We start from the raw sequence: 23,845 nt of genomic DNA on the forward strand, positions 1-23,845 counted from the left end.
GGATTGTTTATTTTATTTTATTTTATGATATTTTATGGACAAAATGATTTATAATCAGCACCTTAATTGATAATGAAAATAATTCAGTGCTTACATCATCTCCAGTATGAGGATTTGCTAGTTTTCCCCTGTTTTAGGTCGGTGTAAACAAAACGTTTTTTTATTGTTAGTCAAAATGAGACCTTTATAGGTGTCACACTGGGCGCTTAAAGACAGCCATTTTGTAAACATTTTTTTAAATATTTCATAGACTAAAATAAGTAATTGCTTAATTGAGAAAGTAATCGCCAGATTATGAAATCTATCATGAAAATAATCAGTAGTTACATCCTAGAAGTAAGAGGGGAGTCCTAGATACTGGGATTACACTGAAATCCCACCCGCATTCATCAGATTTTAAGAACTATTTAAAAAAAACAAACATATTTCTGAATTACTTTCCTTAATATGGCTTGATTGTTTCACAGCATAGCAGGAGTGTTAATTCGGCTATAGACTAAAAGGTGAAAAAAGGAGTTAAAAGACATAAAAACTGATAAATAGGTGGAATACGCGGACCCAAACTTGATGGATCATATCCGGGGTAAAGGTTGTAATCTTGTAACGTTTGATTCCACAAGCCATTTCCTCGTTGTTAGCATATTAGCATCAAGCTAACTACCTGCTCTCTTTGAAAATAGTTGACTTCTGTAATCTATTCAGACCCTGACCGCTGATTTCAACACAGGCGTGTCTTCGACACACGGATAAAGTCTTCCAAGGTCTTTGGCAGAAAGTGTAAGCTAAAAATGAATGAATGTTTCAGTGCTTTGAGTTGTTTTCTGTGTAGAAGTGCCGTTTTGGTACGTTAGCTTACGAGTCGCTACGTTAGTACGGGCGGCTAACCTGGTAGCATCAAAAGAAAAGTACAGTGACACAGAGGGTTTTTCTTCAAAGCTGTTTAATGAGTGTTAGTCAGGTTTGAGGGGCAGGACGCACTCAGCCAGATGTTTTCTGTCTGGATTGAAGCTGTCGCTCCGTCAGTGGACCCTGGAGCTTCATCAGCTGATGTGTCAAAACAGAAATAATGAAACTATTTCACACACAAAACCGATTTTTACACACTAAAGCATATGCAGTCCGTACAAACTAACAGGGCGGCGACAGACATGTATGTTTAAAAACTGTGTCGAAATGACCACAATGAGATATGTTTTATAGTGTGTTTTACTACAGTAAAGGATCTGAATGCTTCCTCCACCACTATACAGCTTCTTATTTAGCATTGCATAGGGTGTCCTATTTGATGAGTTCATGATAAAATATCCAAAGATAAGGCTCGTAGTCAACAGAAAATTACTGAAGTCACATATCAACTGTGATACACACCAAATTTTAAATGTGTACCCAAACCAGCAGTGTCTAATTGTGCACCAAGAGTCTGCAGAAACAGAAACAGAAAATGGACACATATTACTACAGTTTACCAGCAGTGATTTACCCTGTACCCAGTTCAAGGAAGTGTATTTTATATTTTATCTTTGAAACACCATTTAGTTGTTCCTCCTCTTAGAATCAATCTCAATCTTACCGTAAAAAAAGCTGAATTAAATTAAGCCTGCTCTTGCTTTAGCAGATATTTTCAGATGAGTATTGTCATAAATTCTTTTAAGCTGATCAACATCCACATAGTGCAAAAGTATACAAGAAAAAAGGTAACAACATGGTAATGTGCATTCTTCACAAGTATATTTGTATAGCTCTTTGAAACACAAAGCTTGTTCAAATTCATTACATGAAACACCTTTAATAAGACCGTAATAGTCTTAATTAATAGAAATGAAGTTATAGTGCTGTTACAATGCAAACATACCTGTATATCAATTCTATAATTCAAATGTACTTTTTTAGCTATACATTAATGTAGGACATTCTCTGTTTAAATTCGAGGATACTTCAGACCTTAACTCAGTTCTCACTGAATAGGTTTTTCTAGAGCTTTGAGCCCATCTCACATCTTTACAGGCAGATCTTGTGACCTGGAAGTTCAGTCACGTGATTACTCATGGTCATAAATGTGGAGGAATGAATAGGTGTTATGCATAAGCTCCCAATAAACTCCAGGCAGTATGATAACTATGAAAGTATGATATTTGATCTTCTGATAGACCTGATGACAGAGGTCATGATTTGATCAAAGAAGATGCTGGAGTGTTTTCTGGGAATGAACTTCTGTAGAATTTGCAGTTTATTAAGGCCCCAGGCAACAAAACAGCCTCCCATGCAGCCTACAGTATACAGTCTCCAGTAAAATGTGGAGTAACAGTGTAACATTTGCCACAGTTATGACATAGACGTTGAAGTGTTGGAGTCGTGCAGCTGAGTCACACATACCGTGAGATTTCATATCAGGAACACACAGCTGGAAGTGTGGCTGTGGGCAGCTGAAGGACAGCAGCTCCTCGATGAAGCAGCAAAGACACGTTGGCCCTGAGCGGGGCTGTCTTCTCAGTAACAGTTTCACTGTTGATAGCATGTTAGCTTAGCATAGGGAAAGATCTAGTTTTTTACTAATTTTTAAAGTTAAAGTTATTCATCAGTTAGGCCAGGTGTTGCCATGTAAAGTTCTGTGATTTCTGTTACCTCGACATAAACCTCACTGTTTCACATGTTCAGCTTTCATGCCGTTACCTGTCTTTCTACAGGGTGTCAGGTCTGGTCCAGGGTTGTTGAACGGTTAATGCACAGAGTAAAGAGGCTGAAAATCGAAGACCAAACAGAAGACAGCCAGGAAAGGTATGGAAACGTTTTCACTCAGAGTTGTCAGAGTCGCATTCATTAAGTTTTTATTTTCTTTCATTTTGATAAATGAAAGATTTTAACCAAAGGACGTATTTTCCGATGTCTTTGCTGCCTACAAAGATAAACTCTGTATGTTAGATCATACCCTGAAGGGCAGAGGTTCATTTTAACTTTCAGTGATGACAAAATGGATCAGTATAATGGGTTTTTATTAGATTTTTAGGGAGTCAGGAAAATACACTTCTACCAAAGGAACTGATGAACTGTCAAACACTTTCATACGTTTTTACATCTTTCAAGATGTTTTTAACTGCTTCACCAGACACCTAGGTTTTATGATTAGATTAACATTATTCAATAGTCTGTTGTCAGCGGAAACGTCTTTGGAGGTTTTGACCACGAGCACCTACCAGTATGGAGCAGTGTGGGTGACGATATACACTGATTTTCACCAGTTTCATCCTTGTTCCACTGAGTGACAGTTGGTGACTCAGTAATGACAGTCAGTAATGCACAAAGATGTATATCAGTGTGTCAACAAAGGCAAAAAAAAGAAGACTGCTAGTGAGCAAACATGGTTGTAAAATATATTTAAAATATTCATAAAATTGGAGATGTTTTATGAGAAAATAAATGTATTCTACACATTTATTAAACCCCAAGGATACAATGGGTTTTGAACATAAACATGACTTTTATTTGTCTCTGCTATCCTTAGTCAAAAATACACCTGCATTTGTCAATCAGAAATATACCTGTCGGACGTACTGATCAGTTTGAGTGACTGTCTACAGTGACAAAGAAGCACTGGCAGGTATGACGGGGGTGGACGAGCTCTCGGACAGCACAGAGGTGGTGGAGATGGAGGACGTGAATCCAACGCAGTTCCAGGTGGAGAAGCATACATGGGATGGCCTGCGCAAGATCATCCACAACAGCCGCAAGAACACCGGCATGGTCATCAGCAAGGCGCCACATGACTTCCAGTTTATCCAGAAGGACGAGGCCAGCCCGCACTCTCACCGCATCTACTACCTTGGTGAGCTGCCACATTTGTTCAACAATGAATTAATTTTCAGGCAAATAATCTCAGTTTTCTACAGAAAATCCAGCTGGGATTAGGGGCTTTTAGCAGGTGTTGACTTGTTGACCAACAGATTCAGATGATTCTTTGCAGCCCCTTTGAAAGGTAGCATGCTTCTGTCAATAATCTGTGAATACAGCTGGTGAGTCAGAGTTGCCAGCCTGGAACTGTGGAAGTATTTCTGCTTGTTTCTGGTGAAGCTGTGGTGCACAGAATTGGTGGAAAATGGTTACAGTTATTTTGCTGTCATATCTCAAACAGTTAATTCTGGTGCGTGATATTATTTCCAGAGCTTTGTTAAATTTTGTAATGTGCACATCATAGAGCCTGTTTAACCTGTACTCATAGTCGCTCACTTGTTCACTATACAAGAAGTCATACCAGCAACAATTGTTGCCTGGTTTAAGTTTATTTGATAACACAGTTTTCTTTCTATAAATTAAAAGTTGATGACTTCATAAAAAATAAAAATAAAACACTGGTCCAGTTCAACACACTCAGGGATTTTGCTGCTTCAGCTTCACTTGGTCTGATATGACCAGTACACATGGTGGCTAATGTTAACTAAAGTTAGCTTAGTTATGCTTTGTTTAGCATTTACTATCATCCTGTAATTTCTACGTGTAGACACATTGACCTCTGTTCAGCAAAATGTACATAGTCTTGTTTTAAAGGTTTTACTTAGTCCTGTTGACTTTACAGCTACAGTAGTTTACAGTTACAATTTTGTGACAGAAAACGTTTCTGCTTTCTAAAACAGCTATAGTAGGCAGTTTTGGTGTCAGAATCGAAAAGTAATGGCTTTTTCTTAAAGCTTGCATTCAGCAGTGTTCGACCATCAAACAAGGACAGGAGGAAGTAAAACCAGTTTTTAGATGCATTGTTGCCAAAGATAAACCAGAATGCAAAGCAGCCAACAAAGAGGTTGAGTTCACCTCACATGCGTCTGGTTATTAATCATAATCTTCCAAACCATATTTTTTAATCAAGGCAGGCATATTTCAGCAGTCTATTAGTATATCTGTAATTTTTTTTTCTGTTGCAGAGACAGATCAAGCTTTAGTTACAGATGTTTGCCTCATTATACAAATGCATCCTAAGTTTACAGATGACCTACTGCGTTTATGAACCACATCTGAAGTCATGCATATGAACAGAAACTCAGTTAATCTGAAAATACATGCACAAGACATCAGGACTTTTCAGCAGAAATCCAGCTGCGTTAATGCACCATATGTTTCTTCCCCCCTGAGCTTTGTGTAAGAAACTACAGAAAACTGAAAACACTCAGGCTGCTGAAGCGCAACTAAACACACTCGACGGATAAGTAATGACCTGATCAGTTACTAAATCAGGTTGTACCGCTGAAACTTAAACAATGTCTTGGCTAGTAAAGATTTTAGTCTTGTCTAAGTCATTTTGCTTGGAAAGTTTTTAGAGGACTTTAGATATGTCTTTTTTAAATGTAGGTGTTTGCTTTATTTACATCTGAATACACGGACAAATCTGTGCATTTCAGAGTTACAAGTATCGATACAGTTTATAATGAACAGGAAATATCCGATTATGCCTATATCTAATTGACATTATTTAGATGTTTAGCCAAATATTATTGGAACAATATTTTGTATTTTGAAGTATGTCATATTATTTTTTGTGAAATGTAATTTAAAATCTTCAAGTCACAACATTATTGAACAGCATTTATCAAGTTTCAGTTCACGTCTCTTTAATTATCCACTCTAAACAGGTCAGACGTTAGTGAGCTAACATCTTGTTGGCCAGTTGGTTCAGTTAGCAACATACAGTTACACCGGGCAGTTACTGGGTGTAAATATTTAATAACGACTAATCTCTATAGGTGAGAACTAGTTTGTGTGGTGCAACCTGTTTTAATTTAGTAGTAAACAGTTATAACTAAGCTAGGTTTGCACTGCTGCTGTAACTGGCTTTAGAGGTTGTTCTATATGTCCTGAAAGTCCCATGTAAGAATCTTCTGTCAACCACCACTATCGCTCTCATTTGAAGCTGAGCTCATCGGCAGTACAACAGGTTAGCTTTACTCTTTCTGTTCTTACAGGAATGCCTTACGCCAGCAGGGACAACGCATTACTCTACTCAGACATTCCCAAGAAAGTCCGCAAAGATGCCCTTCTGGTTTTGTCATGGAAACAGATGCTGGATCGCTTTCAGGTGAGGAGATATCTTGTTCTTGATCCAATTAAAACCAGATATTATTTTGATGACTGATATTATTATGATATTATTTAGATAATGTTTTGAGGATGGTAGTCAACCCGTTCCTCATAATGGTGTTTTTCTCCATGGAGCTTCAAACCGCTGTTGTAAGTGTCCCCTTAAAGAAAAAATAGCAGAGGGTTGATGTTCGTTGCTATCCAGCTGTTATACTGAGCTGTACTGATGTCAACAGTTCTTAGGAGGGGATAAGTGGTTCTTTATATTGCTATGTTGCTTTTCTCTCTTTGATTTAGTATGGCACTGTTTTCTTTTCCATGCCCTCAACAAACTGTCTTTGACCTTGACCTCACTCGACCAGCATTGTCACTTTGTGTGTCCTCCTGTCACCTCTCACCTCAGGCCAGCCCACACCATGGGGGCTTCTCCCGCGAGGAGGAGCTGCTGCGAGAGAGGAAGCGTTTGGGGGTGTCTGGCATCACCTCCTATGACTACCACCGACCCAGTGGCCTCTTCCTGTTCCAGGCCAACAGCAGTCTGTACTATTGCCGTGACGGTGGAAAAGACAGTTTTATTGTGAGTTAAAGGACAGTTAATTAAGACTTTCACAGAATGATTATTACAGACCTGCAGGACTTGATAGGGTTGCTGACAACAATTTCCAGCCAGAGAGCGAGATTTCTGCCTTTTTAAAGTCACCTTTGGGTCTCTATTTAGTTCCCCAGTAAGAATACTAATAGCTGCAGTTAAAGATAAAAATGTGGCTGCACTCATGCTCTCACCCATTGTATAACTTATTTCCAGCCTCAAACATCCAGACTTGACCAGCATCTAGTATAGAAAATGAATAGATGAATGATCTGTCTTTTCTATGTCTTCATCACTGATAATGAAGCATTGAGCTACAGAAGCTGTGACCAAGTTGCCCTCTGTTTACTCTGTGCATTCGTGCAGACTTCTCCAATGAATCCTGTTGAGATCAAGAGCCAGAGCTCAGGCACACGCATGGACCCCAAGATCTGTGCTGGGGACCCCAACTTCATCGGCTTCATCAGTAACAATGACATTTGGGTGACCAGCATCGAGACGGGTGAAGAGAGGAGGCTGACGTTCTGCCACAAAGGTCAGGAATGAAACATGCTCACAGACTCAGTCTTACCTGGTCCTCTGAATTGTATTTTTAAATTTATCTGTGTTTTAATTTTAGGCATTGATAACCCAAAAGACGACCCCAAATCTGCCGGTGTAGCCACTTTTGTCACACAGGAAGAGTTTGACCGCTTCACTGGATACTGGTGGTCACCAGCTGCTCGAGAAGGTGAGTAGTACAGCGTCGACTTAAGGAGAAGCCATATTATCAACAAGAATCACAAAGTACAACATGTTTGGAAACAAACATAAATGTGGTCTTAAGTTTACCTGTGTACTTTGTTCCAAAGACAAAGATTTTTCAAAATAATACCTACATGCTTTACTTGTCATCTCTCTGTCTCAGAATCAGACGGTGGTAAGACTTTACAGATTTTATATGAGGAGGTGGACGAGTCTGAGGTTGAGATCATCCATGTCCCATCTCCGGCCCTGGAGGAGCGTAAGACAGATGTGTACAGATACCCACGGGCAGGTAGGCAGGCACTGAAAAGTGAATTTGTAATGTGATGCATTTAGAGTTTTGTAGTTTTGTCTGTGAGATTTATGTATTTTGCTTCTTTGGACAAAGAGCAGACATGTTAAATGAAAAACCATACATGTAGTATGTATACAGAGCTGCAACAAATCGCTGATTAATTAATCAAGAAAAATAATCTGCAGGTTAATCGATAATAAAAATAATTGTTAGTTGCAGATTTTACTGTGTTGTTTGTTACATTTCTTCTCCTTTTTATTTTCGTTAATAATGTTCAACAATATAATAAATTATATTTTGGTACGTAACTCAGTTTTATTTATTTCCAGGCAGCAAGAATCCAGATATTACTCTCAAAATCGCAGAAATCAGGACAGATAATGTCGGCAAAGTGAGTGCTCATCCACAAAACATCCTGTTATGTGATGATACATTTATCCACCCACACTCAAATGTTCTGTGCTGTAGTCAGTTTGGTGTTTTTCTTCCTCAGATTGTCAGCACACAGGAAAAGGAGCTGCCTGTTCCCTTCACCAGACTCTTCCCAGGTGCTGAATACATCACCAGAGCTGGATGGACAAAGGATGGCCGATAGTAAGTTTCTTCTGTAAGAGGTTCAAAAAACAGAACAGGCTGTTGTTATAGAAGCACATCACGCAGCCTTTAAACTTTGCCAAACTTTTGAAAATCCAAATCCCGGGAATTAGGTAACACACATTGCCACTCATCACAAATCTCCCTCTCTGTGTGTGTGTCTCAGTGCATGGGCGGTCATGATGGAACGGCGACAGCAGCATCTCCAGTTGGTCCTGTTGCCTCCAGAGCTCTTCATCCCTGTAAATCAGGACGAGACCAGTAGACAAGCGAGTCTAGAGGCCCTCGGAGACACAGTCCAGCCCTTCATTATCTACCAAGAGACTAGTGACATCTGGATCAACGTGAGACTCCACACCACATCTGTCTCTGGATCTGTTAACATTGAATCTTAAAGGTTTCCCAGTTTAGTTTCCCCTTAAGTCTGACTCAAATTTGATCTTTTCTTATTAGTGCTCCTTAAAAATATTTAATGTGGAAAAATTAGGTTGGCCACAGGTTCTCACACAAACAAGCTGTTGCAAGGAAGCTGTTTGCTTTGGAATCTTCTCTGCTATAACCTCAGTTTTTCAATTTATGCAAAAAGATTTTGTTTAGTGCAGATTTTAAGTGAAAAAAGACAAAAAAAAAAGCAACATATTTACAGTTTGTTTGTCCTACAGGTCCATGACATCTTCCATCCTTTCATCCAAACCAGTGATGATGAGATCACCTTCATCACAGTAAATGAGTCCAAAACCGGCTTCTGCCACCTGTATAAGATCACCTCAGTGTTACAGCGGGGCAGCTATCACTGGGCCAAAGGCTACACACACTCTGAAGGTAACATAATGTGGAGAACACCGGCTGGTGTCACAGATTCATTGACGAGCTGCATGGGACAAATAAAAGAGATGAAATAAGATATAAAACCCGTAGATTTTTAACTCAACCTCACCTTTCAAACCACTTTATTTCCCAACATTTTACTGACAATTCTGTCCGTCAGATTTTTTAGTTGCCCTTTTTCAGATTAGTTTTTCTTCATGGTTTCATTTTTATTTTCAGTTTAGGTTTTTTGATGTTGTTAAAGTTAAAGTTTTGATTTACTTTATCTTTGTGGTGTCACATTCAAAGACATTTTTTAATTATTTTAAGTTTATAGTTTAGAGTATGTAGTTGTACAATGCCCCATGGTATTTTTTAAGAGTTTAGTAGTATTTGTTAGTATTTTTCATCAGTATTTTACAGTAAATGTCAACAACTGTATCTTATTACAGCAGCATTTTACTATATTGTCATTTAGTATCACACAGCAGCCTCCACACATAAGTTATAGTTGTCGAAAAATACATTGATCAAAACGTATCTGCTTAACACTACATTATCATGTGACATATCGTATGCTTGTGAATGTTAACTAGTGGCACTTAAAGAGTTACCAAAGCTGACTGGTCCTTAAATTAATCCATTACATGACATCTTTGCTCCTTTGTCAACAGATGATTTCAAGTGTCCAGTTAAAGAGGAGGTGACAATAACCAGTGGGGAGTGGGAGGTGCTGGCCAATCATGGTGCAAAGGTAAAGCAATTTACTGTGTCACTGGTCTGGTGCAGTATGTTATGTTTTAAATATTTTAATTAACACAAGCTGCACCGAACTCTGTTTATGGTACCATATATAATTCAGGTTTTGGAATCATTGTATGATACTAGTGCTTCTTCAAATAGTGCTTAAAAAAACAAGAAGAGTAGACATGAAATTGGACAGGAAGTCCAGTGGAACTAAAATAAATGAATCTGACTTGGAGCACTCGTATGATCAAACCTTTTAGGACCAGATCATGAAAATATTCTTGCATGATGACTTTCTTTTTTTCTCATGTCTTTGTACTGATAAAATGTACCAACATTTTTTCTTCTTCTGTGGTGTTTGTTGTAGCGTTCATCCAGTCCTCAGATTTGGGTAGATGAGACTGCAAAGCTGGTTTACTTCCAGGGAACCAAAGACTCTCCTCTGGAGCATCATCTTTATGTGGTGAGCTACGACTCACCGGGTGAAATCGTCCGACTCACCAAACCAGGATTTTCCCACAGCTGCTCTGTGAGCCAGGTATGGAAACACACGCTCACTCACTCTAACTACAACTTCAACTTTTCCTACTCTTTTCCTACTTTCCTACTCTGTAGATTACTTGTAAGTGATGCTGGCCAGGGTTGGCTTGTTTCCTTTTGACCATCAAGAAAAGTTGACTAAAATTCCTGTGTTAGCAGGAGCATTTTTCTTTCTCTCAGTGCTGCACTATGGAAACATAAAGCTTAAGATTGAGTGATTTCAGGATTTTGCAGATACAGTAAACTTGTCTTTTTCTTTTCTTCCACACAGACCTTTGACATGTTTATCAGCCATTACAGCAGCTTGACCGCCGCGCCCTGTGTGCACATCTTCAAGCTGATCGGCTCAGACAGTGACCCGCTACACAGAGAGCCGCAGTTCTGGGCGAGCTTGATGGAGCCTGCTGGTACTGAACGGTTTGTTTACGACGGATGAAATGTCGTCTGACAACTGTGCGATTTTCTGAAGGAATTCTTTTCTTGTGTTTCCAGGTTTCCCATTTGACTACACTCCTCCAGAGATCTTTAACTTCACGGGGAAGTCGGGCTTCGAGCTGTACGGCATGTTGTACAAACCATACAACCTGGTCCCCGGCAGGAGGCATCCCACTGTCGTCTTTGTGTATGGCGGCCCGCAGGTTTGATCTCTTCCACTTTAAAGTTAGATTCATGTTGTGTAGATGAAAAGCTGTAGAATAGTAAGGAATTTACCCTTTTGTGAACTTTTGAATTGAATGTATTCCAACAGAATTCCTATCAGATTATATTGATCTGGTGATAGTGACAATTTATCGCTTATTTTACAACAGCTGTTACAACTGTTTTTGAACCGTCTTGCCTAGTGAAGGCATATAGATAAAAGTTTTTTGTTTAAAAAGACATATTTGTCTATGTTTTGTGTAGAACTCCTGTTTTTTTTTTTAATCAGTCATTGTTGTACAGTTGGTGGAAAGTAACTAATTACATTTTACAATTTTGAGGTACTAAGACTTTACTTGAGTATTTCTGATACTTCATACTTTGTACTCCACTACACTTAAAACAAAAATATACTTTTAGTATTTGAAAACTTTATTTTGAGAACTTGAGTTTCTTTGCATATTCAGATAGTAGTAGATTATTAGATAGATTATTCTGAAATAGGGCAGTCTGCTTAGTGAGCACTTTTACTTTTTGTACTTTAACTGTATTTTGGTGTCAATGTAAGTTAAATTAAAGATAGAAGTACCTCTTCCACTACTGCGACTGATGTCTTGATGGCATTGTCATCAAGGCTATTGTAACTTGTGAGTGATTAGAAGGGGTTCAGTGTTTGACTCTAGGACACCGCAGCAGTGTTGAGTGTAGAGTTACACAGTTAAGGTTAACATGATTTTTAGTGGAGATCAGAAATTAGTCATCATATCATCATCTGTAACTTTTTTTTTTTACCAACTTTGATTGCTGTTAACATGTTTGTTTTTTCTTCCAGGTGCAGTTAGTGAATAACTCTTATAAAGGAGTCAAGTACCTGCGGTTAAGCACTCTGGCTTCTCTGGGCTACGCTGTGCTGGTCATCGATGGGCGGGGATCCTGTCAGCGAGGACTCCAGTTTGAAGGAGCTGTGAAGGACAAAATGGTATTTTATTACATCAAGCATCCGTCTGTCTATCAGACAAACTGTATCGTGATGAAGAGAGCAGCTCCTCCCTCCTATCTTCTAACAACTGCCTGATAAAAAGAAATGTAATAATGCTTGCGAGGACATAAATGGTATAGGGACTATATATTTCTACACTTCAATCAGATTTGTGTTTGAGCTTTAGCCTGATTTCTTTGTGTTTTTGCACTTTGTGCATATTGTATTAAAAGTAAGTGACTTCTGTTTTCCCTCCTTTTTTCAATCAGGGTCAGGTGGAGATTGAAGACCAGGTAGAGGGTCTGCACTATGTAGCCGACAAGTACAAGTTTGTGGACCTGAGTCGTGTTGCCATCCATGGCTGGTCGTACGGAGGCTTCCTCTCACTCATGGGCCTCGTCCATAAACCTGACATTTTCAAGGTGAAAACCACGATTATTCACTGAATTTACAGTTGGTGACCAAGTAGGAGACTTCAAATGGAGATTTTAAAATATGTTTACAGGTCTTTTAACAGCAGATTGGTTAATGAAAATATGGCAGTCGCACAAAATAATCCTGTGAGACAGTAACAGCTGCTGAAGTAACCGTTCAACTTCATTGTAATTTGCTTTGTGTTTATGTCAGTTACAGTCGTCAGATTTGTTTGCATCATTTATTGTTACAGTCTCAAATGGCTTGAAAAATGAAAAATCAGACTCAACTCAATCTGCACCTCAGGCATACATTTTTTTTTTTTTTTTAGGTTGCCATTGCAGGAGCTCCAGTGACGTTGTGGATGGCCTACGACACCGGCTACACAGAGCGATATTTGGACACGCCTGAAAAAAACCAGAAGGGATACGAGGATTGTTCAGTTGCTCTGCATGTTAACAAACTCCCGAATGAGTGAGAGCTTTTTTGTTTAAATACAGACTTTCATGTTAATGCTTTAATTTCACTGACATCCAGTTACTATGTCCACCAATCAACTGGGATTATATAGATGAGGCACAGCAGTATTGTTCTTCTATTATCCACTTTTATCTAACACTACTGGTTTCAACATAGTTCATTTTGCAGACTAGTACAGATGGTAGTTTGTCAGGAGGAGGAGTGCAGATGCGTATGATTTGATTCTGATTCTGCTTTCATGTTTGCTGTAGTGACGGTTAAACTCTACATGTTTCCATGTGAGCTGTAGAAGAGAATGTAAGATCTCTATCTTTCCATTAAACACAGGCCCAACAGACTGCTGATCCTGCATGGGTTTCTAGATGAGAATGTGCACTTTTTCCACACCAACTTCCTGGTGTCTCAGCTCATCCGGGCAGGGAAGCCATACAGCCTGCAGGTAGGAGGATTTACTCACATATACTGATTTTAGTTGTAGTCTGTGATATAGATGTGAACCAGAGTTTGGATCAGTTAATTTGAGTTAAAACTTACCAACATTTCACCTTGGGCCTTCATTATGTACACATTACATTACGAAGAAGATTTAAATGAGTATGAAACAAAAAATGTAAAAGATAACTTGTTTGGGACATTGGCAGAGACCAAGGTGCAAAGCTTCAGCGGTTTTTCAAATATTTCAGTTGAAGATCGGCTTGGGAAAAGTTTGTATTTGATGCTTTCCCACAAAAGTAGGCTACATCTACAACCATGAATATTGTTGTTGTCTACAAACTTAATTTGCTTCTGGAAAAAATAATCCCATGATGGTTCCTTTCACCATCATGCATTATATTGTCTGAGAAAAAAAACAGATTGGAATTAAAAGAGAGGTGGTTTTAAAAGTGAAATGTTTAGGTATCCAGCTAAACATGGTGGTGGGGGGGGGTTTCCTATTTTTTCCAGGTTTATCCTAATGAGCGACACAGCATCCGATGTCCAGAGTCTGGAGAACATTACGAGATTACGCTGCTGCATTTCCTCCAGCAGAACCTCTGATAAGCTTTTCAACACACTGACCTTTCCTTCCTGGCTCCTTTCCTTGTCTCCTCCTTCACATTCCTCCATCTATTTAAACCTGCATCACCTTCTCTTTCACTTGATTTTATTATATGCTGAATGCAGGCTATGCCAAACCTCGTCACACCTCAAGAGTCGTTCGTCAGTCTCATAGGTGCTGTAGTTTTTTATCATCAATAAATTATCACAAGATTAATATTCACATGTATAATTACCATAAATAAGTGTCTTGTTGTCTTAAAGCTTGAGTTTACAGTGGAGGGGAAACTGCCTCAAAACAAGCAGAGGGTGCCGTTCGCCCCATAACAAACAGGGCTGAAGCTTTGTGAGTTTCTAGTGATGGCAGATGGTGGAATAAGAAAAAAGAAAAACACCAAATGAAAACGTGAAAGTGATGAATTGTGATGTGATAAAATGCTTCTTAATGCACCTTTAACATAACAGAAACTTCAGCGATGCAAACATAGAGAAGTGGACCTGCTGCGCCCGGTCTCTCTGGAAGCAATTTCAAGTGATTTCACTCTTACTCTCTTTTGTGCCGTTCCCACCTCTCTTATTGTTTTCCTGTTTCCGTGAATAAACACTGGAGTGAAGTTGGCAAACGTAAACCTCGATAAGATCATACAAACAAGCTCTTAATCCCCTTCCCCACTTTCTTTGTCTTGCATTGAATCCATGTTCTTGTGTGCTGTTAAAGACTCTATATCTGTTGTGTCACACTTTGGCAAATCTACAAGAAAAAAAAAGTTACTTGTCACATTTTATTGTGTATTATTCATAAAATATTTTTTATGGATTATTATGCATCCATAACTGGTGGAAATATGTAGTGACCTCTTACTGTTTCACACAATCGCTTGCTTTCATTTTGCGGGAGCTTCTTTTTCTTCTGCTGCTGAGGACTTTTGCACATATTACACATTTACCTTGGTGCCAACAAACTCATCAATGAATGAGAACAACTGTTGGCAGCCTGAGGTGCCTTGCAAGAGCTTAAGAGCGCCTGCTCATGTAGTTTATATCAGGGAATCTGTCTGAGGACCTAAGACAATAAAATGCCTTGTTACATGTGTGTCTGATGACCATTTGTAAGATGAGCTACCATCACCTGTACTCTCAGATACTGAAGAATAAACAGAAGTGAACAATCTTTTTCAAAGTCTTGTCGCCAAATGAAATGTATTATTTTTCAAAACCATTTCAGTTGTGATTCTGTGAGAAATAAAGTTGAAAATCTACAGACTTGTAAAAGTGAAAGCAATTTAAGTCTTTTGATATGTGTTTGAGTTTTGGAGCAGGAGGATAAAACAGAATTAAAGTAATAGAATTAGAACATAAACCTGGTTAATCAATGTCAATGAATAAGCTAGTTTCAGAAACATAATGAAAATATTTTGTCAGGAACAACAAGACAGGCTCAGGTGGTTCCTCTTTACACAGACAAAACTAACGTCAAGTCAGTTTTACTTCTTTAACCCCAAATCATACATTTAGCAGAGAGGGCTTTACAATCTTCAGATCACACTCCAGACTGGAAAAACGACAAAAAAAATTCCAAATCAGCTTTTATTTTGGTGGTCTAAGTTACAAAGCAACACAGCAGTGAGCATAAGAAAGGATTTGTTTGTCAAAAATGTGAGACCAAAAGAATTTTATCCTGTTCTTATATGTTGTAAACCAAGTTGACACTAGAAGTAAAAGAAGATGGAACAGGTGGAACATAACTATTTAACATGTATAACAAGGTGACAACCTGTTCAGAAATGATGCTTTGTTTTCATAGAAAGAGATGTAGATATTTTCTTTATCTTTTCTCCAGCAGGGGGCAGTAGTTCTTAAGGAATCCTGGATGAAACTCATGGGATGTCAGAACAAAATTACAGTAAATGAAAAAAAAAAAGTGTTAGGGGCCAGTGAGAGCCTTCAATTGGACTCTGCTAGATAATAGATGTCCCATGTCAAGCACATGAAGATGCAAACTCTCAATTCAGGCACAACAAACACTGAAGTTTAATTTTTGTGTTTATTTAGTAGCTTACTTGACACTAATGATGTGGGTTGGGAGATTTCAAGTGTTGATTTAAAATCTCACTGTTGAATTGTTGTTCAGTTGCATCATTTGTAGACAGAGATTTGAATGTAGCACATTGTGCCATTGGACTTAATGGCTTTGTTTTACAGCTCTGTTATTTCCTGATAATGTCTTTAAAGTTTCCTGGAAAGAACCCTGTGGTTTGGCACTAATTGCAGGAAAAAAAGAGACACAGCACTGGCACTGTTATTTCAGTTAGTTCAATAAGTTGTGTTGAGTTTATTATCTCACATTTAACAACTTTATCTCCATCCACTGCATACAAATGAAATATAAAATGTTTAACATGTATAAATGTTGGCAGCAAGCAACTGTACACCGTTTAAGTATAAAGTAATTAAAACACACAGCAAATATTACAAATTAAGACATAAAACCCTTATAAAGGGAATGACTTTACATCTGTCAATATGACTGAGACAATAATTACGGCATAGCATAGAAATATCAAAGCAACAGTCCTTTACTAGTTCAACATTTAACTTAAAAACACTTGTTTTCCTTGGTCTTTTTCTGTTGAACTTTTCTGAGACAGACTGAGCAGCTTATTGCTTTATTGTGACGGGTGCAATCTTCAGAAGAGTGGTCTTCAGAGAGTTGTTTTGTCCCTTTGTGGATGTCCAAAACATTGCTTGTCTTCTGGACTGCTTTCTCCTGAGCAGGCTCGGCCTTCTGGGATATCTGCCATTGAGGTTTGACTGACCACAGCCACTGAACCACCAACCACCTGCAACAGAAGAGCATCCTTGTTAGAGCCACTGCTACCAACTTTTATTTTCATTTTTCCAGGTAGAGAGTTTTATTGTCGTGCTGAGGAAAATGGGTGACTTAGGAAACATGTTGTAGTGTGCGATTTTGGGTGAATTGACCCTTTTTAATGAGGATTTCAGATGAGCAGTTGTACCTGAGAGCAGCTCAGCACAGTTGATGTCTGCAGTGAGGTCGTTGTCACTGTCGGCTGTGGAGAAAGGAAGACCGGAAGCTCCAGTGGTCCAGATTTCCTCCTCAGCCCCAGATGACGTCTCCTGCCCCAGGTGGAGAGCGAATTTCTTCTCTTCTCCGTCAAGTTGGAATCGATAACTGGCCGTGTGCTGCTCTCCCTCCTGATCAGAGAGCTCCACCTGCAGGACATACTGGCCCTGTTTGGAGAGGGAGTGGATATTCTCCAAGCCCAGCCAAAACTCACCTGAGGGGACCAGAAAGGTTAAGATTAATTTCATGATTGAGTTTAGATTTTTATTTTATTTTTTTTACGTTTGCATTTTGAGTGAACTATACTCACCATTCAGGCGGCCAAAGCCTTGCTTATAGCTCTCCCACAGCTGATTGAAGTTCTGAGATCCATCTTGACGTTTCTGGATGATGGTCCATCCACCTTCTGTAGAGAGAGGAGAGGAAAAGTTGAGTCAAAGAGGCAGATCCCACTTCACATAAAACATGTTTCCCAAAAAAATACAATAAAGTAAAATGTGCAGCCATCATATAAAGCTGTGCAATGATTTGAACTAAAATTTCTAAGAGAAGGCAGGGCTCTGTGTTTGGTTTCTTAAACTGTTGATTAGGGCGAAGAGGGCCAGTACTCCTCTCTCAGACTCTGTTCTCTTATGTGCTGTTAAGTGTGCGGGATAAAAATTTGCCTTGTTCGGCTTTCGACTGTGTAACAATGTTGTCCAATAATGAAAACCAAAGGACTGCTGGCATTGTGTCTGCTTACTCACCTGAAGTCATTTCGCAGAAGACGTTGAAGGGCTGGGAGTTCTCGGGTTGGACTGTGTAGATGCCGCTGGCTCGCTGCCCTCGTACAAACAGATCATGACAGTCTCTGGCCAAACCTGAGAAAACCAGAACACACAAAAACAAAGATCAGATCATTCGGCCAATCTCATCGCAGGTTTTTGTTCACATTGCAGCTGTACAATCACAGTCCAGCTGCAGATTTGCCTCTGTGTTGTGGCTCAGAGTTTTCAATATAAACTATAATTTTCAGCTCTGTGTAGCTGCAAAAAAAATTGTCAGATGTTGCAGTCTCCTAAGGACAGACAGCACAGTAGGTGTGTTTATAAAGCTGTTCAGTCCCTTGATCTTTGGACTGTGTGAGCTGCTCAGCCAACAAGTCAAGTTTAAAAAAATCAGGTGCAAAGGTGAACGGTGATGTCACTGGCAATCCTGTAAATGCTTTTTATTCCTGGGTGACGCACACTGATGGACATTTGCTCAGGTTTTTACAGCTGTTTTATCCAATAACCTACAGACTTTCTGTGTTTCTTTTTCAGGCATTGTTGATTTGATAAATTTGGGATAAACTTCAGATTCCCAGAAGAAATGAGGCCAATGGTTACTTGTTACTGAGTGATGGTTTCGGATCTGCTTTGAGTGGCAGATGAGCTCAGCAGTTGATCTTTGCAAGGGCAGCCTGAGGTTTTAGACTCTCACAGCAGCTACCCGTAAAAAGTATTTTCAACATCATCATCATCTTTTTCCATTTTCTCCCCCTCCCTCAGGGCGACTTGCCTCCATCAATGTCAATCTGTTCAAGAGCCTGGAACAGTTTGTTTTCTTACCTGATGTGTCTTTGCTCTGCTCTGCCTCTCCTCTCAGTGCCCTCTCTTCATCTCTGCGTCTGTGTGATTTTACTCTTTTATGCGCAACCTGAAAGAATCACAGAGCAGAGTTTGAAAAATCAAAACCGATCACTTGTCTCCAATCAGAAAAAGACATACTGTACTCTCGTCAAAGTTAAAGCAGTTATGTTCAGAGGGATCATCCCATAAGTTCGTCCCCTCTTATATCAGTCCAGTCAAGTTCCTCAGTGTTAGATACATGTTATGAATGTTCGTGCAGTGTAACTCACCTTGCTCTGCAGCGCTTGCAGGTGCAGACTCTGCTTTTCCAGTTTGCTTTGTTGCTGCTTGATTTTCTCCACCAGCTGCTCGATTCTTCTGTTCTGAGCTGCCACCAGTCTCTGGAAAAAACCCCACAAACAAACCTAAACGTCAGCCTCACAGCATCATTGTGTTCTCACAGCTTTGTTTCAAATGTAACATTTATCTTTCTAGAATGGAGCATTTCGAAGAGCTGGTGGTTACAAAAACATGTTTTTTGTTGGATTTGCTATTTTTCATTAATTGTTGATTGATTGTTGAGTATTTACCAGAAATATAAAAAAGAAAAACATTGTTTTCCTCTCACCTGGATAAATGAGACTCCTGAGTGATCGCTGTAGTTGCTGTCCAGTGTCGGCCCTGCTAGCACTTCATCCACCTTCTCCTCCAGTCTGTCCATCCTGGAGTTGATGTCCTCGCTCTGCTTCCTCACCTCCTCCACCTTCACCCTCACCTCCTCAGCCGCCTCTGCACCTCCGGCATTTTGCTCCCGCTGCTTCTCCAGTTCGGCCACCGTGCTGTTGAAGGCTTTGAGTTTGGCGCTGATGTCTCTCATCTGGGCTTTGGTCTTGTCCACGTGCTCCTTCAGACCCTGGCCGAGCTGCAGGAGGCCATGAGCAACCACGTTCACATCGTCCCAGGAGGCGTGCTTGTCCTGGCTTGGCAGAGCTCTTCTGTCAGTGGGGAAACCGGCTGCCACATGCACCAAAATGGTCAAGAGGAGGATAAGAAGCTGTGGCATCTTCATCTTTGTGTCTGCTGAGAGTCTGTGGTCTGTCGCGATATGAATGCTGGTGCTGGTGCTGATGTCGCTCTCTGTCTGTTGTGTGCTGCTAAAAGGAACTGTGAGGTTTTTATAGCTCAGTGCTGCAGCAGAGGGCTCCTCGGATTGGCTGCTAGAGCTTGGATCTTGGGATTGGGGGGGGGTGTAGGCGTGGAAAGTTTTCATTGTGCTCGCCCGTCTGAGGACTTGGACCATGATGCAATGAAAGGTCTGAATTACTGGTTAAAGACTCACTGATACAGGGACGTGACATGGATTCAGTTTTATTTTCAAAGTTCAAACGGAGCTTTTCTCTTAAATTTTTACCCCAGTGATGCACAGATTCTAGGTTTTTTGTTGATGAGTAAAATACCATAACTTCTTACATGTCTTTATTTTTCCCAGCTGTGCTCCTTGTAGTTGTTATTAAAATACTATTACTATTCTCTGTAGGGCTGCAACTAATGAGTTTCATTATCAAATAATCTGTCAATTATTTACTCGGTTAATGAATTGTTTAGTGTTTAAAACACAAGAAACAGTAAAAAGGAAAATGTACATGACAATCTTTAAGACCACAAGGTGATGTCATAAAAAATATTTAATTTACTATAATGTAAGAGCAAGAAAAGCATTGAATTCTTATATTTAAGAAGCTGGAACTGTAGAACATTTGGCATTTTTTGCTTTTAAAATGACTTAATTGATTAACAAAATTATTGCTTTTAAATCTTCTCGTGATTCATTGACTAATTGTTCCAGATCTAGAATAATCGCAAAGCTCAAAGGTGCTTGAATTAACTGCCAGAACAAAATTAGAAATGCAGGAAACCATCTATCTATCTACAAACAGATTTAACCAAATACTGAAAGATTTCAGTTTTTGTAAAATGATTGTTTGGAAGCGCAGTTTGATATTGTTTGGTGGGGCAGCTGCTGTGTGTCTTGCAGGAATCAGGAATGCTGCAGAATGCTCTGAGACGGAGTCACTGTGAGAAGTAGGGGAAAGTTCAACCCTCAGGCCTTTTTACACACTCATTCCTGACAACAAAATCCTACAGTCACACATGCACACACACACACCCAGACACAAGGCACGTGGTGCACTGATGAGGTGCAGATGACAAACACTGGAACACACACATGCATGTCAGCAGCCCGTGACTTTGGGAAATTCTTCAAGCAATATTTTACTTATTTTTCCTTATTTTTACCTTATGTCAGAGACTTATGAAATGATAACTTGATAATTCACTGAGTCAATCAATACAACAATAAACTGCAGCTATTTCAGTAAGCCATTAATCATTCAGCATTTTTTCATCATGAAATTTGCTACTTTACTTTGATGTGAAAGTAAACAATATTTTTGGGTTATGGACAAAAAAAACCAATGTGGCTTTTTGGGCATTTTTACACTACTAAATAGCATTTTAAAGGTGCTATATCTAAGTTTTTTTCTATTGCAACATATCCAACATTAGCATTAACAGCTGTTTAGTTAGCAGTCAAGAAGAAACATGAGTTCAGCATCAAACTTTATTCCTTTACTCGCCAAGAGCGGTCTCCACTCCCCGCTCCTACTTAAGTGAACATGCTAACCAGTGAGCCCTGCTCCGTTCTGTTGTAGGCTACGACTTTGCGACAGTGAGTCAATGTAGAGTCCATTCTGCTCTTAGCTCAGTATGAGAGGTAGAAGAAGTAGTGCTGCCCAATCTGACCTCTGACTATTATCACCACCACCATCCACTCCTGGCAAGAAACCATGTTCGGTGGCAGAGAAAACTTACATACAGCATCTTTAAAGACCAAACGATCGGTTACTTAAGACAATACTTACCCCAATAATAAATACTGAAAATGCTCATTATATTATGTATTCCTAATCTAAATTAAAACCAAAGGTCGACAGCCATGACAGCGGTTCTGTGAGGATGTGTTTATGGTGTGATCCATTTGAACCTGGATGTTGGAATTTCCGAGCTCCAAGTCAGAAATTTCAACAGGAATGCCCCCTTAAGTCGTGTTTTTAGACTTGTAAAGTCAGAGGAACCTCACAGTCGCCGATCACAAAATCCAAGATGGCTGCTCTGCACATCAACAGAAGTGAAAGCTGTAGCAGTATACTGTTTATTAGCACTTCATCAGTAGTAAACACAGTACTGTTCAACCTCTCTCTGAGGAAATGTTGCCACAGTGTTCAGTGACGTCCAAGCTGAAGGGAACTCAGCATTAGGCACAGCAGCGTTACAGTAAGTGGATGACGTACAGACATTGCCAGGGCCATGCTGCTGGCAAGGTTTAAAAAGAACCACATGGCAACAAATGTCAACAAGGGAAAAGGTCAATGTGGTTCATGTTTGAATGTGGTCACTGAGAAACACCCTGTTGTTATGGTGATAAAAAAAAACCCATAATATTAGCTCTTTCTGAAACTGAAACTGAAAGGAAACTCAAATTCCTCCTCAGTCATTATTAATTATTCTCAATCTCTGACTCTGAAGGCAAGCACATTAGACTTTTTCAAACAGCTGATATGTTTGTTTAATCTTTCAAAAAAAAACAAAAAAAAAACATGAAGTGATGCCAAAAATGATGTCAGACAGACAAAGAGGAACTTGCGTGGCGTTTTGCACAGTCCAAAGTACAGTAACATAATACAACTAAAACTAAAACAACTATTGACAGATTGCTGAAATATGAACCAGGATACCTGATTTCATGTATGTTTGTGTTCCTAATATAGCTGCGGAACTATTACATAGTCAGATTTTTTACATGATCATTTCTACATGCGATCCTGAACTGTGTCCACTAACATGACACTGCAGATACTAGGGATGTTTTTTTTTTTTTTTTTTTGAATTATGAGACTGTACAGGGAACACGGTAGTTCCTGGCAGCTGGTGATTCAGTGCACGTGACTGTGCGGCTGGCTGCTGTTCTGCACGTATCCCTGAAGTTCCCGCCCGCAGCTGACGTGAGGCGCAGCATCACGTCTGCTGCTCCATCCAAAATCAGCCGGACGAGGCAGTTTTCTCCCTCTGCTCAGCTATATCAGAACACAATGTTCAACTTGTAAATGAGGTTGTGCGTCCAAGCCAGTCCAACATCACACAACCGAGGAGCCAGGTCATTTGCAAGTAAAACATCAAGCAGCCGCGGGGTTCACACACTGGAAGAGACCAGTGTTTGTGTAAAAAGTTATGAAAACACTTATTTAAATTTGTGGTGGTTGTCATCACAAAATCTTGAAACTAAATCTTTAGATGAGGTGTTGGAAACTTTCTAGTTTCACACTGACCCGTACATCATCAGTTCATCATTGTTCCCTGTAAAAATTTTTGGGAATTCCAGTTTAATAAATTCTGGCCTTTTTATTAATATTATGAGACATAATTATAAGACTGTTAGTGTAATATATTGGATGTGGTCCAGTAAAATACTTAACTTTTTGGGTAATTGCATAGATTTTTTTATGTTCACTGGCCTTGAACCTACTTACATTAGGATATTTTTGTGGATCGTTCACCTGTTGATTTTAGATTGTTGAATGCTTGGTTCCTAGTATTGGATGATTTTATGTAGCTACTTATACACAGACTTGGGGTCATTTGCTGCGAAATGCCTGATGAAGGCAGAAATGTGTTGACACCGAACAGGAGTTGATTTTTGTTGTTGTTGTTTTGTACTGTTGCTTTTTCTCCAGTGCACCTGTTGGTAAACAGAAATGAAACCAGTCATGAAACTGAAGTGGATTTGACTCATTTAATGAAGTTATTCAGGTGATTCTCATTTTATTGACACGGTCAGTAGTTTATCTTTGGGTCAAAATGAGCTGCAGCATTCTTACTGTCCTTTATCTATGAGTTGTTGGGCAATGATTCTCTAGACCTCAGCTAATAAATGTGGATGAAGATGAAGGATGAAGACATCTTCTTGTTGAAGAAACACTGGTTTTCGTTGTAGCAATTAAGTTGTATTTGCTTTGAACGTCTGTAGGCGATGATTTTTGCTTTGGCTGTTCATCATCGTGGCTGACACCGTTCTTACTAATTGACTCTTCTGTTTATTTCAACTAAACCAAAAACAAACAAACAAACATTTCAACGAATGAGGTTCTTGTAAGGTTAGCTGTAGTGTCATTTATTTCTTTAAAGC

General features: G+C 39.4%; 2 protein-coding genes across 2 annotated transcripts; one reads left to right on the top strand and one right to left on the bottom strand.

The window, feature by feature from the left end:
* Positions 1-610: 610 nt before the first annotated feature.
* Positions 611-15,097, top strand: LOC139625949 (dipeptidyl peptidase 9-like). The gene is made up of 21 exons (XM_071486043.1): positions 611-777; positions 2,685-2,775; positions 3,576-3,820; positions 5,946-6,058; positions 6,464-6,637; positions 7,016-7,184; positions 7,269-7,379; positions 7,557-7,685; positions 8,018-8,079; positions 8,182-8,282; positions 8,449-8,626; positions 8,945-9,104; positions 9,764-9,843; positions 10,204-10,374; positions 10,648-10,783; positions 10,869-11,014; positions 11,848-11,994; positions 12,264-12,416; positions 12,740-12,882; positions 13,216-13,327; positions 13,834-15,097. The coding sequence occupies exons 2-21, from the start codon at positions 2,720-2,722 to the stop codon at positions 13,924-13,926; spliced, it is 2,679 nt and encodes an 892-aa protein (XP_071342144.1). The 5' UTR covers positions 611-777; positions 2,685-2,719; the 3' UTR covers positions 13,927-15,097.
* A 1,128-nt stretch (positions 15,098-16,225) lies between these two features.
* Positions 16,226-19,915, bottom strand: LOC139625951 (angiopoietin-related protein 4-like). Its single transcript, XM_071486044.1, has 7 exons — positions 19,229-19,915; positions 18,891-19,001; positions 18,601-18,688; positions 17,758-17,871; positions 17,322-17,417; positions 16,944-17,225; positions 16,226-16,766 (listed from the first exon to the last, which is right to left on the bottom strand). The coding sequence occupies exons 1-7, from the start codon at positions 19,898-19,900 to the stop codon at positions 16,585-16,587; spliced, it is 1,545 nt and encodes a 514-aa protein (XP_071342145.1). The 5' UTR covers positions 19,901-19,915; the 3' UTR covers positions 16,226-16,584.
* Positions 19,916-23,845: the final 3,930 nt, after the last annotated feature.

This window comes from Trachinotus anak, unplaced genomic scaffold (assembly GCF_046630095.1).
Source record: "Trachinotus anak isolate AG129_WGS33_773 ecotype Australia unplaced genomic scaffold, CSIRO_AGI_Tana_v1 ptg000010l, whole genome shotgun sequence".
Taxonomy (NCBI): domain Eukaryota; kingdom Metazoa; phylum Chordata; class Actinopteri; order Carangiformes; family Carangidae; genus Trachinotus; species Trachinotus anak.

What these genes read in the sequence shown, in the direction of transcription:
- LOC139625949 (XM_071486043.1), top strand. Translation starts at nt 2,720, where the DNA reads ATGCACAGAGTAAAGAGGCTGAAAATCGAAGACCAAACAGAAGACAGC. An exon ending in AGGCTACACACACTCTGAAG is followed by an intron (nt 9,105 to 9,763) that starts GTAACATAATGT and finishes CTTTGTCAACAG; the next exon opens with ATGATTTCAAGTGTCCAGTT. An exon ending in TTGTGTATGGCGGCCCGCAG is followed by an intron (nt 11,015 to 11,847) that starts GTTTGATCTCTT and finishes TTTTTCTTCCAG; the next exon opens with GTGCAGTTAGTGAATAACTC.
- LOC139625951 (XM_071486044.1), bottom strand. Translation starts at nt 19,900, where the DNA reads ATGGTCCAAGTCCTCAGACGGGCGAGCACAATGAAAACTTTCCACGCC. An exon ending in TGCAAGCGCTGCAGAGCAAG is followed by an intron (nt 18,689 to 18,890) that starts GTGAGTTACACT and finishes TGATTCTTTCAG; the next exon opens with GTTGCGCATAAAAGAGTAAA. An exon ending in AGGCTTTGGCCGCCTGAATG is followed by an intron (nt 17,226 to 17,321) that starts GTGAGTATAGTT and finishes TGGTCCCCTCAG; the next exon opens with GTGAGTTTTGGCTGGGCTTG.